This window comes from Loxodonta africana, chromosome 6, assembly GCF_030014295.1.
Source record: "Loxodonta africana isolate mLoxAfr1 chromosome 6, mLoxAfr1.hap2, whole genome shotgun sequence".
NCBI classification, from domain to species: domain Eukaryota; kingdom Metazoa; phylum Chordata; class Mammalia; order Proboscidea; family Elephantidae; genus Loxodonta; species Loxodonta africana.
The window spans coordinates 87,037,826-87,055,602 of NC_087347.1; the positions used below are offsets into that span (position 1 = coordinate 87,037,826).

The following is a 17,777-nucleotide window of genomic DNA, read 5'->3' on the forward strand; positions in this document are numbered from 1 at the left end:
TTCAATGTTTGTAAGACAGATTGAACATTGGAAAAGAAAGATAAATAAGTAGCATTAGCTGTAAAGTTCATCCCGTGTAGAGAAACCCATTAACTAGGGCCGTTGCTATTGAAAGCAAATGCATTGAAATCGTAGGAAATATTTACCTGTATTTAGTCTGCTCTCTGTCACTGTATCAAAGAATAATTTAAGAACTCAGTTCCTTTCAGGATACTGATTTCAGCAGTTTTTAATATTTTTTTCTTCCCTTGATAAACTTTCAAGTTAAATGAAGACTTTAAAGAATCTGTAATGTGTATATGAATACTTTAATAATAAACCTAAAAAAGTAAAATTAAAAAAACCCTTTGATGTCAAGTCAGTTCTGACTCCTCGTTACCCTATGCGTTATAGAGTAGAACTGCTCCATAGAGTTTTCTTGGCTATATGCAGGCCTTCCTTCTGCAGTCCCGCTGGGTGGGTTTGAACTGTTAATCTTTAGGTTAATAGCCAAGAGAAAACCATTTGTACCACCCAGGAACCTGCTTTAATGATAGAAGCAACTAAAATACAGATTTGGAAAATACTTATTCCCACATTGTCTTTTTAAAATACTTCACATATGACAAATTTTCCTGTGAGCATTCTAAAATATTAATAATTTAGTTTTTTATAATTATAATTTGAAAATAAAGCACATAATATTTATGACATATGCGTCTCATGTAACATTTTTTTAATGCCGTATCTTTGTCCAAAGAGTGTTTCAGTGCCCTTTAATTAGGGAGTTGCTAGCTTTATTCTGAATCTTAGTAAGCATGATTCAGAAGACTTTCTAGTAAGATGAGTTTGATCATATCACTCCCTTACTTCATGTCTGCAAGAGCTCCCAACTTTCCAGGGTGTGGCTTCCAAACTGCAGTACATGGACCCCAGTTCCTTCTTCCTGCCGCTTTCCCCTCACCCACCAGAGTACATGAAATAGCTGCATAAGCATTGCTTACCTTCCTGGAATGTAAATTTTAGTTGAAAGTAGTAAGTCTGAAACATTGCTTTTATATTAAAACAAACCTAGATAGTAAGGGGTAGATTGCAAAATTTGAGTGACTTTTTAAAGGTAAAACACAAGACTTCAAGGAAATTTTGCAGCTCTGGGAAGGCTGCCTTGGCCTTTGCCTACAGTCTCTTCAAGATACATATTCACTCTCTTTTGCTGTTAGCTCTGCTTATGGAAAAGCTTAAGAAGCAATGACTGACAAAATAAAATCAAACTCCTAAGATAGCCTTCTACAATATAGTTTCGGCCTCGTGGCTTATGCTCGTTCATCATGCCCTCAGTGTCACGTCCTCTGAAAAGTCTTCCCTAATCTCCTTAAAACAAGCTTCCCTATATGTCTTTCCCATTGTGATTCATGCAGATTTCTATTATCACGTTCATCTCCAGGGTTCCTATAACTGTAAGCTTCTGGAAGACAGGACTTGAGTTATAGTTATTTTATACGGATCCCCGTTGCCATCAAGTTGATTCCAACTCATAGCAACCCTATAGAACAGAGTAGAACTGCCCCCATAAATTTCCCATAGACTTTCCAAGGCTGTAATCTTTAAAGAAGCAGACTGCCACATTTTCTTCCACGGAGTGGCTTGTGGGTTCAAATCACTGACCTTTTGGTTGGTAGCTGAGCACTTAACCACTGCACCACTGTCTTAGTTATCTAGTGCTACTATAACAGAAATACCATAAGGGAGTGGCTTTAACAAACAAATTTATTTTCTCACAGTTTAGGAGGCTATAAGTCCAAATTGAGGATGCCGGCTCCAGAGAAGGCTTTCTTTCTGTTTGCTCTAGAGGAAGGTCCTTGTTCCTTGGCTCTTTGGTGATCATCATGTAGCATATTTTCTCCTATCTCTGCTTGCTCACTTGCTTGTTTAATTCTTCTGTATCTCAAAACATATTGATTTAAGACACGCCATACACTAATCCTGTCTCAACATAACAAAGAAAACCCATTCTCAGATGAGATTATAACCACAGGTACAGGAATTAGGAGTTACAACACATATTTTGAAGGATACAATTCAATCTGTAACAGCTACCCAGGCTCCTCCTTTATAAGGACAAAGTCTGGGATGTACGAGATGCACTGTTGATGTCCGGTGGCTGTTTTAGGCCTCTGAGAGTCCCTCAGAGTGCATATTCAGGGAGAAGGGGCCCTGTCTGTGTTGGCTGATTAAGGACCAGATTTCCACAATAACGTGTACAGCCTTGCATGCCAGGAAAGCTTCAGGGCCTTGAGAGGTTAGGACCAAAATGAGATGACTAATGGAGAAGCTGTAATTGGGTGAAATTGATAGAGAGGTGTTGAGTGAGGTAGGAATAAAGAGATAAGACTTTATTTCTCACCCTACCTTAGAAGAATGGAAAGACTTTGATACCTAAGACCATTTTTATTGCTTTTACTTGTCTTTTGAAGTATTTTACCTATTTGCATCCTGTATTTATGAAACAAATCATTTTCCCATTTTACATGTTAAAGACAGACCTTAAAATTGTCAATAGGTTTTGCTTAGCATAAGATAAACAGTGATACCGCACTGAATTTATCTGATTTTTTCTGCTGAAAACAAAGAGGGTTAGCATTTTCTTTAGCCCATGAAGGGTTAATGAGGGTAGTTATTCAGCTTGCGATTGGGCATTTGAAAAATACAAATTTTCTCTTGAACCCTACCCCACTGACCCACTCAGTTTGGAAGCTACTGCCCTAGGCCTTTGGGATTGGCATGGTTGCATACGTGCAGCCTACCACTGTATCAGAATCAGGAAATTGTAGGGACTCTGCCTTGTAGTTCTACTCATAGTTTCTAGGGCTTTCATGACTTGAATTCTTAAGAACACCAGGACATTCTGCATCCCCTAGGAGTCCCTGGGTGGTGCAAACAGTTAACGCACTTGCCTGCTAGCCAAAAAGATGTTCAGGTCCACCCAGAGCTGCCTCAGAACGAAGGCTTGGTGATCTACTTCTGAAGAATCAGCTATTGAAAACCCTATGAAGCACAGTTCCCTTGGATACACATGGGATCACCATGAGTCAGAACCAACTCAGCAGCGACTGGGTAAAATACCAGATCGTTACTTTAAATCTTAGCAGACAAGTGCAGCGTGAAAGACAGGTGTAACCAGTGTTCACCGCCCCCCCCCCCCCAGTGTTTACTTTTACTTGCAGATTATATAAAATGAGAAGTTTAATTTCAGGTTTTATTAATGCTGGGATACATTGCAAAGTTGAACCGTTGTACAAATTCAAGTATGCATATACTTCACATATATTTTTAAAATACTGTGCATTTTAGAAATCAAGAATATTATAATGAGTGTGCTGTTTGTTTTCTACAGCCCAAACATCACTTCATGATTTATTAAGTGTTTATTAAAGAAAAATCATAATCTTGCATAGTTCCATATGCACAACTGATTAGTGAGGTCTAAGGAAGGGCTGATTTTAAATTCATAAAGGCTACCCTAGTCTCAGAATTACAGAGATAAATTTTGACTTGGTCAGAAAATATTCTGGTTTGTCCAAGCTTTTTTCCTGATGGGTTAAACACTGTGCTCTTAATAAATATACATAGCAGTTACAATAAATACACATACTGTTCTCAGAAAGTTTATCTTTGGTTTCAGCTGATGCTACCCCATAAAGGAGAAGGGTATGTGGGAAATGATCTGAGATAGTATAGACCACTGCTAATCAAACTCATATGTATCCAAAACACCTGGGGATCTTGTTAAAATGCAGTTTCTGGTTCTTTAGGTCTGGTTCGGGGCCTGAGATTCTGCATTTCTGTTAAGCTCCCAGGTAATTCCATGACTGCTGGTCCCTGGATCAGTCTTTGAGTAGCAAAAATTAGCAATTCCTCCTCACCTATCTACTCTTTAATTCATCTTTGCCTAGATTCTAAACTTTGTTTTGCCTTGAGTTTCTCATTTTATATGCCTTTGAGTTCTCTTGTTTTGGTTAGCTTAGGAGCTATCCTTTTTACATTGGTTGTCATGATGCAGAAGCAGTGTAAGGCCACTGCCATAGAGCAGAGGAGAAGAAGGAATTTGGGAAAAGCCCCTTTTGGACTCTAGATAACTTGGTCCAAAATCCTTCTTGATGTGTCTCTTAAGTTGAATTATTAGCAGTAACAGTGCAATAGTGTACTTGAAATGTGCTCCTAAAAATAGCAGTGGAGGGAGAGGTTGGTTATTTTGGGGAACACAGCAAACAGCTGAGAGTTGTGGTTTCAAGAGGGCATTCTCTCCAACGCGGCAGCGTCTGCCAGCAGTTCAGCTTCCAAACCTGCTGAGAATGGCTCGGTGGGATCATATCTGACACTGCTTTCAAGTGTCCATGGTGATTTGGGTGTTCTGTGGTTCCCATAACCTCACGAGGCAGCACTTTAAACGGACCTGAGTAAAGAGAGTGGCTAAATAAAAATAGACATGTTAATATCAGTATTACTCTTATATAAATATCTCACCATCCGTTGGAAATTAATAGACAATTCTCTATTCTGTTTTAGCAACAGGAACAAGATCCAACCAACCTGTATATCTCTAATTTGCCACTGTCCATGGATGAGCAAGAACTTGAAAATATGCTCAAACCATTTGGACAAGTTATTTCTACAAGGATACTTCGTGATTCCAGTGGTACAAGTCGTGGTGTTGGCTTTGCTAGGTAAGCACGTCACCCTGTTTTATGATGTTAAGAAGAATATCTCTGCTAATTATCCTAGAAAGAAAAAAAATGAGCAAGAGAGAACTGGAGCCAAGGTTATGATAGCTAGTTGCACCATAAACTTAAATCGTGTCACTATCGGCCTGCATCTTCTCAAATCTTTTGGAAGCTCATTAAGGATGCTTGAGCCTGAGCACCCTAAATATTTGGTGCTCACAGCAAAGAAAGGTCACATGAGTAGTAGTTCTGAAAGTGTGCGTTAATTAGATCAGGATGCCTGTAACCTCTTAAAAACGACAATCAGGCTCCTAAATTTCATAGATAAATTGCTGTGTTTTTCTCATGTGATGGAAATTTGATTCAGCATCACTAAAATCAGAATTTTAAATGAAATATTTCAAACATTCAGAAAAGTAAGACAATAATATGACACCTGTCCACCCACCACACAAATTTAACAAATATTAACATTGTATAATTTTTGCTTCGGGTTTTTTTTTTTTTTTCCTTTTTTAGAAATGTTTTAGATACAGCTAAAACTCCCTCACTCCTTCCATCCTATTTTTTCCTTCCTTTCCCAGCAAGCGTTGTTTCAGTGTTTTTACATATGAGAAAATCAAGGCAAATGATGGACTTTTCCATTGTCACCTAACTACCAAGTAATGAATAATGGCTCTTCTGGCTTTTAGCCCATTACTCTTTCTGTAAAGTCGGGTAATTTTATAATATAAATTAAATATTCTATAGGTAGTAAGTCATCAAGGCCAGCATCTCCAGTGTACACACCGTTGGTTTCAGAGGATCCAAGTTGTATGATACACCGTAGGTCTCAGCATCATCTCATCACCTCTGTGGTGGTTCTTCTGAAAGTAGATCAAGTAGTATCATCTTTTTCCAAAGACAGATCCTAATTTAATTCTCTTATTAAAACTGTTACTACCCATTAAAATGAAGGTGGCTGTCTGGGTAGTTCAAGAGTGTAGCACTTTTACAATAGATTACCCAATATTTCTTCCATTAAAGAAAAATAAGTCAAACCATTTGGCTCCCTAAAATGTCTCTCAAATGACAAAGAAAGTACATAATTGGCTTCCTAATTTAATTTTAAACCTGAGGCAAATGTAAAAAAGAAATGTCAGGTACACCCTCTGATTGACAGTAGTTCTTATCATGACATTTGAGTGTGTCTTTTTATAAAAGCAAATATCGTCTTTAAAACTATCGAAATTCTAGCAAGTAGCAGCTAAGCTGGTATGTTAAACTGTTGTTTTAATATCGTGACTAACGAAGTTACTGCATAATGACTATCAGTTTTCCAACAAGTTATGTATATGATATGCTTGACACTAAATACTCTGGATATAATTTAACTATAATTTAATCTTTATGATTTAGAAGGTACTTTGGGGTTATCTGTTATCATTTTACTATGGAAGTACAAAAACAATCATTAGATAAAAGGAATAAACCCACTTTTTCTTTTCTTATGGTCACATTTTTGCTAGGTGGCATATGTATTCAGTAAACCTCTAAGAAAATATTCACATGTACAGAAAAAACTAAGAGATCTCTAGATATTTATAAGTGTTCTATTTTTATGTGTAAATAGGATGGAATCAACAGAAAAATGCGAAGCTGTTATTGGTCATTTCAATGGAAAATTCATTAAGACACCACCGGGAGTTTCTGGTATGTTGTTTGTCTAAAATTTTACCAGTAGTATTGTATGGAATATCTGGATAACTTTAGCAGATGATTGCTCTTATATCAAGAACAAAATATGTTAGTGTATCTCTTTAAAATTTATTTTTGGGTCTACAAATAAGACTTAAAAATTCACCTCTCCCCAGGCATTGGGTATTTAAATATTAATGGAAGCAGATACTACTGATAAGGAGCTGTCTGACTCTTGAACATTTTAGGAGCTTCTCCTTTGAAGCAGCCCACCCTCGCTGCTCCTGTTATACCCAAGCAGGTAAAAGTTGTTGCCACTGCAAATTGATTATCTCCAGCTTGACCAGCCGTCAATCCCACCGGTCTTCTAACCACCTTCCTCACCCTTCCTTCATAGTAATTTTCAATTTTCACAAGCCTGTCCAGTCCCCCTGCCTGACCCCACTCTCCTACTCTAGGCAGATGACTTCACTTCCTATTTGATGAATAAAATTGAGATCACCAGGCAGAAACACCATCAGCTTCCTGCTTCCTCCCAGCAAGGAGACCCACACCCACACTCATTCTTACCTCGTTCCATCCCTGAATTCTCAAGGACAAGGTGTTCAAAGCTGTGGCCTTGATACCATCCCACTGGGACCTTGCTCTGGAAGTTCTACCCTCCCTCTCCTATAATTTCAATTTCTGTCTTTTACGTTTATCCCCTTTTTTTTTTTTTTAACCAACAATTTATTTTCATTGAATAAAATAACCAACCTTTGGCAAAACTAATTGGTAAGGAGAGAGAAAATGTACAAATAAACAATAATAGGGACAAAAGTTATGAACATAACTACAAGAGACATTTTTTAAATCACAAAATACAGTGAACAAAACCATGAAGTGCCTTGTGCCAATAAATTTTAAGTAAATAATTTTCTAGAAAAATATCTATTTTTTAAATTGCCCGAGTCTCTCCTATCGTAAAACTGAGTATTCCTCTTCAGCTCGTCTCACAAAAACTTTTTAAAGGTATACTCTTTTCTCCCTTCCAGTTCACACCTTGACTCTCTCCAGGCTGACGTCTGCTAGTGTGTAATTGAAATTCTTCTTGGTAAACTTGCCCCTGATTATTAAATCTGAAGGCTTTCCCATTTTTTGTAGGCTACACATATCTGCTGTATTTGGTACTGCCGTTCCTTCCCTTCTTCCTGAAACACAGTCCTCCTTTGGCCTCTGTTTCAGTCATCTCTCTCTTTTCCTCCCATCTCAGTGTTTTCCTTCTTCTCTGTGGGCTTTTATCTTCTATCTACCCCTAATTGTCGGTGTTTTCCCAGAATTCCATTTTTGGCTTACAATTCTGATAGATTTTATCCACTCTCAAGGTTTTATACTATTGCGTATATTCAGTGGTGGTTCAGCGGTAGCGTTCTCTCCTTCCGCACAGGAAACCCGGGTTCAGTTCTGGGCCAGTGCACCTCCCACGCAGCCATCATCCGTCAGTGGAGGCTTCTGTGTTGCTGTGACACTGAACAGATTTCAGCAACACTTCCAGACAAAGACAGACTAGAAAGATAAGGCCTGGCGATCTGCTTCTGAAAATCAGCCAGTGAAGACCCTATGGATCACAGCGGTTCGATCTGATTGTACGTGGGGTTGCCATGAGTTGGGGACCAGCTCTACAGCAGCTAACAACAGTGTATTCAGACGACTCCCAAACAATCAGCTCTAATCCTGGCTTCTTCCCCTGAGTTTCAGGCTGCTTGACCTCAGTCACTTTACGTTCATCCTGTCCAAAACTAAATTCGTCCCTCTTCCCACCTAATCCTGCTCCTCTTCCTGTTTTCCTTATGTCGGTTAGTGGGCCCAGGATCCACCCAGCCACCCAAGCCAGAAACTTAGATTTGAGTCATTCTGGGCTCCTTCCCTTCCCCCGTCTCGTCTCTCACATACTAAGTCCTTACCATTTTCCCCCTGATTATTTCTAGAATCTACCCTCTCTTCTCCATACCTCCTACCGCTGCCTAGTTCAGCCCCTTATCATCTCGCACGTAGGCCATTACTGTAGCTTCCTAATTGCCTGCCCTGTCTCTAATCTTACATCTGTCAAATATATCCTCCCTGACTGCAGCCAGAGGGATTTAGATGAAATACAGGCTTCTCTGTCACTGCTAAAAATTAAGAGGCTCCCCATCAAATAAAGGGAAAGATCCAATGTTGCTGACATGACACTGAAAACCGAAGGTGACCAGGACCCTTGCGACCTCTCCAACCCTGTCTCCATCCATTTCCTGCTTCACTCCTGTCCTTCTCCAATACTGAACTAACAATGGTTTTCCAAGCATACCGTGTTGCTTCATTTCTCTTTGGTTTCTTTCACATGGTTTCCAATGCCTCAAATGCCTGCAGTCCCTTTAAACACAGCTCTCTCCTCCTCACCCTTCCAGAGTCTGGTCAAGGCTTGCCTTCTCGGTGCAGGGGCCTCCCCTGGTCCAGTTGGGTTACCCTCTGTTTGCACCACACTCTGAGGACACGCACTTCTACCATAGCACATAGAATGTTTACAAGTCTGTCAGTCCCACTAAACCAGAAGCTCCTCAGAGACAGAAACTGTCTGCCCTCTTTTTATTTCCATGCCCAGCACAGCCATAAATCTTTATTGGCGTTGAGTAAATTTCACTATACTGCGACACCAAAACAGTACTGCCTCCTTACAGGCTAGCACATGGGAGAAAGAACTGAATATTGTCTGGTTGCAGTTAGCCACTAGCATGTGGCCTGCCAGCAGGGAGGAAGTTTCAAGGTTTAGAAAGTACCTCATATTACACTGGGAGCCAGAGAGGGGAAAGTGCTGAAACTGTTTTTAAGGACAAGTATACATTCACTCCTCTATATCCCCTCCCCCGATCCCCTATAATTTTAGCCCTCTTATGTTCAGGTGACTTAATACTTCTCTAATTCTGCTTCTCAATCCGTACCCCAAGTCAGCAAGTCTTTGTAAATTCTTGGGACTGTGTCACCTGCCAGCTCCACGTTCCTGCCTCTACTCGAGCATGCTCCCCAGTGTGTTGGGGAGGGGTCCAGAGAGGGAGCCCTTAACTGTGCCACCTGTTTGTCAGAGTATGTTAAGTGGGTTAGCCAGAGCATGCCAGTATCCCAAATACATACGCTGGGGGAGCAGGCACTTGCTCTTGTCTCTGAACGAGGGAAGAGTTTCTGAAATGAACAATTGGAGCCAAACCCAGAAGAATTAAGAGCAGAGCACCTCATTTGACGAGGCAGAGATTTGTTCCAATAGCATGTCACTTTTTATATGTAAAAATAGATAATACTAAAGTAAATAGATTCATTGAATTGAACCTTATTAAATAACATAAAACATAGGTCATACATAACCTCTATAGAATAACCTCTATAACTGCTATAGAATATGTATCCCAGTTTTTACACAGAGAAGGCAAGAAAATATTGGATATTGTGAGATTAGTTTCGGTCAGAAGTCATTGGAGTGAGCAGTTTTCCAAGGCTGCACATGTGTTAACTGGTGTTCAGTATTTATTCTGCTGTAGCTCCAAGGTTCCGTCTTTAACTAGATGACTGGTGATTACGATTAGGGATTCACTTTGTCTGTATCCAGTTGAGTTTCATTTCATACAGAAACTAATGTGTAAGTATATATAAGACCACAGGCTACACTTACTCTCTAATATTAAAACCTGACAGCCGCTACAGCACGTGGTTTGGATGGCTTTATGTGAGAGGCTGACCTGTCTGCAGGCATGTTTGCAGTGTAAAATACAAGACCTGGAAATATACTCTTCCAAGGAGCTCAGCCTTATGAAAGAGCTTCCTTTTTGTTTTTTAAGTTAGTTTTAATCGTTTTCCCATTAAGAACCCTTGAGTTAAAAGAAAATTTTTAACCTTGAACCAGGTGAAGACAAGGGAGAAATTTGAGACCTGGGGGCCTTTTGTAAATCCTGCCCTATCAGTCCTTACATGTTTAACACCAGTGCACAACTGACCCCTCGTATAAATTTCGTAGTACTGCCATAACAAAATATCACAAGTTGGGTGGCTTATGAGAACAAAACTTCATCATCTCACAGTTCTGGAGGCTGGGAATCGAAGACCAGGGTGTTGGCTCGTCGATTCCCTCTGAGGCTTTGAGGGAGATTCTGTTCTATGCCTCACTCCTGGTTTCTGGTAGCTCCAGTGTTCCTTGACTTGGAGCGACAGTGTAGCGTACCTTTTCTCGGCCTCCCTGTCTCTGCATCTTCTCTTTTTAAAGGACACCAGTCCTAGAGGATTAGGACTCACCCTATTCCAGCAAGACCTCATGTTAACCCAGCTAATAACATCTTCAGAGACCCTATTTCCAAATAAGGTCACATTTACAGGTAGAGGGGTTAGGACTTCAACATATCTTTGGGGGGGACACAATTCAATCCATAACACCCTTGATGTTCTCTTCACTTCCCCTATGTTACCCTTTGCATAGTCAGGACCCCTGCGTATTAGTCCCTCTGAAGGACTGCTCATCTACCTACTTGTGATCTCTTTGCTTTCTCACGCAACAAGGAAAGTTTGAGAAGGAAGGAAAAGATCCCTGGACGAGTTTGTTTTGATGTCGTACCAGTCTGAGATAAGATCTGCCAGTTCCTTGAATGAAGTAGATCTTAGGATGTCACAGATAGAAGTTGGACAGTTTCCTTTTTCTCTCTCCAAAGGACTTCATGGTTTTGTCATTTAACTGTTTTCTTTGAAGTGGGTTCACAGCCTATTGGTCATACCCATTCAAGGAAAAAAAAGGCCTTGATTTCCAAACCACATGTAAATGAGTTTAAGATTCTCTGCACCTTTGCAACTAGTAGAGAGTGGTTTCTTCCAAGTCTCACTTAGAAGCAGATTCCTTCCACATAGCATCATTGCTGTGGGTGCAATCTTGAAGTCAAGCCATTTGCATTGTTCTAAATCAGTACTTAATTTTTTTTTTGCCATTTTCTAATGTTTAATGATCTGTGTATTAGTCTTGGTTCCCACCTAGATTGTGCGTACTTTGGGGGCAGGGGCTCTGTTTTATTTTTAATTTAATGCTAGGCAGAGAAAGGCCGTGCACGACCCTATACCAGTGGAGGCTGCCAGCTTGTCTCCAAGAGTATTTTCCATGTAGAGCTCATCACAATAATCATGGCTATTTTGAGGATCTTTTTGGATACTCTTTGCATGGAAGTGAGGTTGACCGGCCGTCAGGCACAAGTTGGAAATGTATGATGTAGAACTAGTGGAAGCACAGTGTCCCAGTGAACTCAACTTTTCCCAAAAATAAGTCTCCAGGGGTTTGAGAAGCCACAGCAGAGTTTTAAACAGTTTTCAACTTCTCTGAATTTTTGTTTAATACACATAATATGAGAATTCACATTGCCCACCAGTCTGTTAGTACACACTGCTCCCTTACCTCAAGTTACCTGGATAACTATTCCATACCGTCAATTCCTCCGTGGAGAGCATATGATTATTTTCAGTAGAACCAGATAAAGAAAAACAAAAATATTGTCAGGCAAAGGTAAATGGAACGAGCCTCTACTTTAATGTTTAAATAATGTAAGCCCATTGCTAGGCAGACATAACATTTCATAAATACAGTCAGAGGATGGTTTATTTAATGATGTAAGTTGTTTAGCTGGCATAAGCAGAATTATCTGGGATGGTTTCTGTCAGAGTACTCAGATTCTTGCATGGCTGGCAGTTTGCCTGTGACATTAGAGCCAAGTACAGAAAAGAAGCCCATGTTAGACACAGTCCCCAAAAGACACTTTCTGAAAATTAACAAACTGAACAGTGAACTCATCTTAACTGTGACACTCTTAAGAAGATCTGTAGATGGCTGAGTGAAAGGAGATCATCTGTGCACATAAGTTGTCGTATCTTTTCTGACGCCACCTCTTCTCTTGCCAACACGCTCACTCTTTTCATACCAGGCTGATATGGCTGGGCTCCGCCATGCCAACCATACCCTGTCCTAGCCAGGAGCATGGTATATAATGTAGTACATGTTTGTAGTTCTGTAAAAATCTAATGTACCACGTAGCAGTTTTTAATGCAATCTGGTTTCTGAAATTGCTTTTTTGAAAACCTTGAACTTTCATGTCTGTTACTATTTTTCTAAAAGAGGATTTATCTTTTTTTTTTTTTAATAGCAGACTCATTTGCAAAAGTACATTATAGCTTGTTGAAAAAAAATTGCTCATTAAGGCCTTTCCATCTATCCTTCCCCACCCAGGCCATCATTATTTTTCCCTGAAAATGTTCAAGCCTTGTGGTTTATTTGGATTTGCCTTGGTTTTGCATGCTAGCTGGTTTGCAATAAATCAGATTTGCCTTGAAGGTTTCCCACCAAGGTAAAAGAACCAGTGACTTCTTCGTGAAGCAGTCTAGGTAAATTCCTTAAGGAAAGTCTCAGTAACTAATATTTGCTTGATAAAAATCCCATTATGGGGAAGTATATGGTGACGGTTTCCTACACCATGAATGTTGGAAACAAGGGATGGAAAGTTTTAATTCTGTAGAGCTAATGTCCAAATTAGGAGGCATGTCCAAAGCAAAAGCGTAACACATGGTTGTCATTCAGAGATCTGTCTAAAAATGCCCTTTCAGTTCCTCCCTGGAGGAGAGTACAGTCTCTGAGAAGACTGCTAATGCACCCGGCATGTCAGCTGGAACTTCCCTAGACCCGCAAACAGCCCTGGTTTCCTGCTTGCCCTGCACGGGCCACTTTGCCTCTGTGGGTGACCCCCTCCCCAGAGAGACAAAGGCCAACAGTGTTTCAGCACTACAGGAGGCACCGTGATTACCCGTCTCTTTCTGGACCTCTCTAAGACGTTAATGAAGTCTGGATAAGTCCCTGTGTGCTAAGGGCAGAGAGTTAAAAAAAAAAAAAAAAACTTGCCTAGTCCCTGGAAATGTGAGTTGAATGTCTGTTAGATTCCCAGTGTCATGCTGGTATCATTCTGCCACATCACCCAAAGCTTGGTGTGTTGTTGAGAAGCTTCAGTGAAGTGCATATGGGACTGCTGGTAGGCTCCATCCACGGACTTCAGCTTGTTGTACATCTGCTTTCTGTGTTCCTTGAATTTTCAGATGGGGTGTGTGCCTAGCAAAGCGTGAAAACCGCTCTTACCTGCATTTAATAACTCTCTGTGTATAGGTGATATTATTAGGACACTGTCCCATGCCAGGAGGCAGAAAATGTACTGTTTAAGGGAATAATTACGACTCTAGTAAAAAGCCTGGAGATTTTTCAAAAGTTTTTATCACCCATTTTGTTCCCTTAATGTTTGTCTTAAACGTTGTTACTCTGTAAAAGCAGACTATGTTGACAGCTCTAAGATAAAAGAAGCACTTGAAGACCTGTGCAGTGCTCCTGGTGCCTTTAGGACAATATGATCATACTTTTGGGATTATAATCTGCTCACATCTGCCTTACACAGTATGTACAGTAGAGCACAGTCTAAATGCACATGATGTTTAGATGTACCCCCCAGGGGCTACACTCTTAGGAGCAATCACTGTGGTGAAAGTGAACGTGCTGTAACAGTCCTGGGTGGTCAGTGGGACAAGGGCTTGCTGCACACCCAAAACTCAAAGTGATGGTCCACCGAGGAGGGGAAAAGTGACACAGGACCACAGCTTAGAATGTGCCAGGTTTAGTCCCAAATGCTTTGAGTGCCATGATGGGGCTGCCTTCGAGTAGTGGTTATCACCATCAGCCCAAGCCAAGCCATTGCTGTCGAGTCGATTTCAACTCACAGTGACCCTGTAGAACAGAGGAGAACTGACCCATAAAGCTTTCATGGCTGTAAATCTTTACCAAAGCAGACTGCCACATCTTTCTCCCAAGGAGCAGCTGGTAGATTCGAACTACCGACCTTTCAGTTAGCAGCAGAGCACTTTAAACACTGCACCACCAGGGCTCCTTATCGTCGGTCAGGTTCTGCCAAGGAGGAGCAGCAAATAATAGAGTAAGAGTTTATTAAAAGCACAAGGATCTTGGATGGAAGATGTGGGTGTTGCTATGAAACCATTTCCTAAGAGGCATTTGCCAATAACTTCATCCTTAACTACAACCTGAACATCTCTTCACTCTATGAGAAGCCAAGGCAGCAACCCTAGCCAGCTCATTAAATCTCTCAGAATCAACTCCTGTGGAAAATAGGCCAGTTCCTAAAAGTTTACTTTATAATTTCTGAAGGAGATGTCCTTCTCTTGAGAAAATTATCTTAAGGAAATAATTCACAATTGAGAGGAGACATAATTCAAATTTTTGAACTGCTCCCATTGTAGTAGTAGTAGTAACAATAGTATTTATTGAAGGAGCCCTGGTAGAGCAGTGGTTAAACACTCAACTGCTCAGTGAAAGATTGGCAGGTTTGATCTCACCAGCTGCTTCATGGGAGAAAGATGTGGTAGTCTGTTTCCATAAAAATTACAGCCTTGGAAACCCTGTGGGGCAGTTCTACTCTGTCCTGCAGGGTCGCTATGAGTCGGAATCAACTCGACAGCAACAGGTTAGGATTTATTGAGCTGTTCTAATACTTTGTGTTAATTATACCAATCCTTTGAAGTAGATACTATTTTTATTCCCATTTCACAGATTATGAGACCAGAAATGTTGAATAACTTAACCCAGAGTCACTAGCTAATAAATTGGCAGAGCCAAATACCAGACTCTATTGTTCTAATCACTATACTGTATGACCACCAATCTATAGCAGTAGGCACTGGAATAAAAGAGATAAAGAAGGTACACATGCAGATATTCGTACAGTGATAGTTATAATAATAAATAGAAACTACACAACACCCCTTTTCAACAGAACACAGTGTAGCCATTAAAAAAAAAATGATTCTTTAACACCATATGTCAATGTAAATGGTAGAAGAAAAGGATCCAAAGCTACCTATCATTGCAAATATGAAAAATATATGTGTACATATATTTGTGGGGGGGGGGCTTAGAAAAGAAGTACGTATACAGTATTAAAATACATCTGTCGGGGTGATGAGAGGGCTGTTGGGTTTTTGTTTTCTACTTAACCTGATGTAATATTGTTCAGTCATTATATTACAATACATAACCCTTCTTTGGTGGGGTGGGAAGTAAGGTGAGGAAGGATTCCAATGAGAATAAAAACCAAGTCCATTAGAAGTGAAGCTAACACATGAATGTATTCTAAACCGTATTACTCTTTCCTCAAGCTGACTGGGAGATGGAAGCACTACATAAGGGTCAGGTCAGCAGGCGCTGTGGAAATGTAACAACAGGTGTGGCAGGAAAAGTGTCTGTGTAGAGAAGATACAGCTCTATGTGGTGATTGAATAGGACAGCAGAATTTGGTGGGAAGCAAAAAGGGGGTTAAAACAGGAAATAAAGTTATGCACACACAAAAAAATGGGCAATATTTCCTGGATCCTAAATTTTTTAAAAGAAGTGCCTTACGTAGTTTCTTGTTATAGAAAATAAGATGTGTTGTTAGTTGAGACGTATTAAAAGTAGCCAACATTATGAGAAAGAAAGCTAATTACAGTTGCTGAGTGGACCAGTTTTCCACAACTTCCATCAAGGGCAGTTTACATTTTACAGAATGTTGATTAGGATAAAATACTGCCTAGCTAGAAAAACGGGAGCTTGGAAGTAGCAGTTTTTCCAGCTGTTATTGCTGTCAGTGCCTGACTGGAAAAAGCATGAAGAATACTTTATCTAGAACACAGTGAGGAAAAGGTCCTCTCTGGTATAAACTACAGAGAACTCTGAGCCACTTGATTAGATAAGTGAGGAGGACTTCCAGGAGACCAAACCATGAGCTATAGTGTTTAGTCAAAGCAGGCATTCCAGAGGTAATTTTTGGGATGAATATCAAAGACATTGGACCTCAAGTTGCTGAAGAGTTTATGTTTCTGAACATAGATGCGGAAAATACTTGGTGGAGATGTACAGTAAGTCATCATAGGCACATAGTCTATTAGGAGGGATTGCTAGTGCCAGAAAATCAGGCTTTTGTAAAAGATCACCCCACTCTTAAAGCCCCACTGAGGACAAATTGGAGAATCCAGTAATGTGGTTACCCAAGATGGCTCTTGTGGTTAGTTGCCATCAAGTCATCTTAAGTCACAAATTGTTTGTTAGAACTTTTTGCAGTTATTGTTTTGCACTGTAAAGACTTGCTAATCTAGAAAAGTTGACCATGTAGAAGATATGATGGACTGTTACATACTAAGAAGTTTTAATATACCCAAACTGAGTATTCATGACACTTAGTATTCCTAACTAGTATTCTTGACACTTCCTTTTCTGCATGTTTATCCCTCCTCAGTATCTCTCTTCTAAAGAACAATCAAGGAGGTGTCGTGGGGGGGGTGGTCCATTCTGTAGAACAAGATGACATCATCACATAGGGTCTCCTGATTCTTTACCCTGAAACCCTTGTATTAAGCTCCAAAAAGCAGCCTCGGCACTTCTTCCTGATTTGGTATATGACACAAGAGATGCCAGTCAACTGATGATCTCATTTTATAACAAGCTCACACATGCTTAAAAATTAATTAGCCATGACACAGATACGGGTGTTTTGTTTGCTTTTTTACCCAAAGATCTAACTGAAATCATCTAACCCTTGCTAAACATCCTGGTATAGGTCATATAGGTGTCTTATTACAATAAATCAGGTCCTTTGGCATTTAAAATACCTGGAAATTTCTTAAAGAAATCTTCAGGTACTTTGCTTTCTTGAAGCGCATGGTACAAGCTTCTTGTGATAATAAAGTTATCAAGAACTTATAGGGATAAGCTCTTTCTCATAAGGTCACCCAAGTACATGGAATAACAGTTGTAAAAGAAATTAGCTATTCCTACATGAGAAGTATTTTGCTTTCGGGCGGCATTTTTATTAAAAACAAACAACTCAAAACAGAAAACCTGTATGATTAGGTGAGTTTTCATAAGATTGAGTACTCTCCCATCCCCATTAGACTCCAAGCCCATGAAAACAAGCACCCTGTTTTATCCACCACTGTAGCCCTGGTGGCATGGTGGTTAAGAGTTATGGCTGCTAACCAAAAGGTTGGCAGTTCGAATCCACCAGGCGCTCCTTGGAAACCCTATGGGGCAGTTCGACTCTGTCATTTAGGGTCGTTCTGGGTCAGAATTGACTCAATGGCAGTGGGTTTGGTTTTTTTTTGTTGTTGTTGTTATGGCCCCAGCATCTTAACACTATACCTGGTACCCAGCATCTTAACGTTATACCTGTCAAACTATGCCTGACACTATACCAGGCTCAAACTTTTTTGACTGATAAATAAGCCAAAGAGAATTATAATAAAGGAAAGAAGCTGTTAGAATCTTATGTTGCTTTACATGGAATGCTA

At 40.1% G+C, this 17,777-nt stretch overlaps 1 protein-coding gene across 8 annotated transcripts in view; it reads left to right on the forward strand.

The window, feature by feature from the left end:
* RBMS1 (RNA binding motif single stranded interacting protein 1) overlaps window positions 1-17,777 on the forward strand; it is a 235,793-nt gene that overhangs the window by 201,014 nt on the left and 17,002 nt on the right. For all 8 annotated transcript variants that reach the window (XM_064287072.1, XM_064287067.1, XM_064287068.1 and 5 more), the window contains exons 5-6: window positions 4,546-4,703; window positions 6,313-6,392. In XM_064287072.1, coding sequence (XP_064143142.1) covers window positions 4,546-4,703; window positions 6,313-6,392 — 238 coding nt within the window. The remainder of the gene's footprint in view (window positions 1-4,545; window positions 4,704-6,312; window positions 6,393-17,777) is intronic.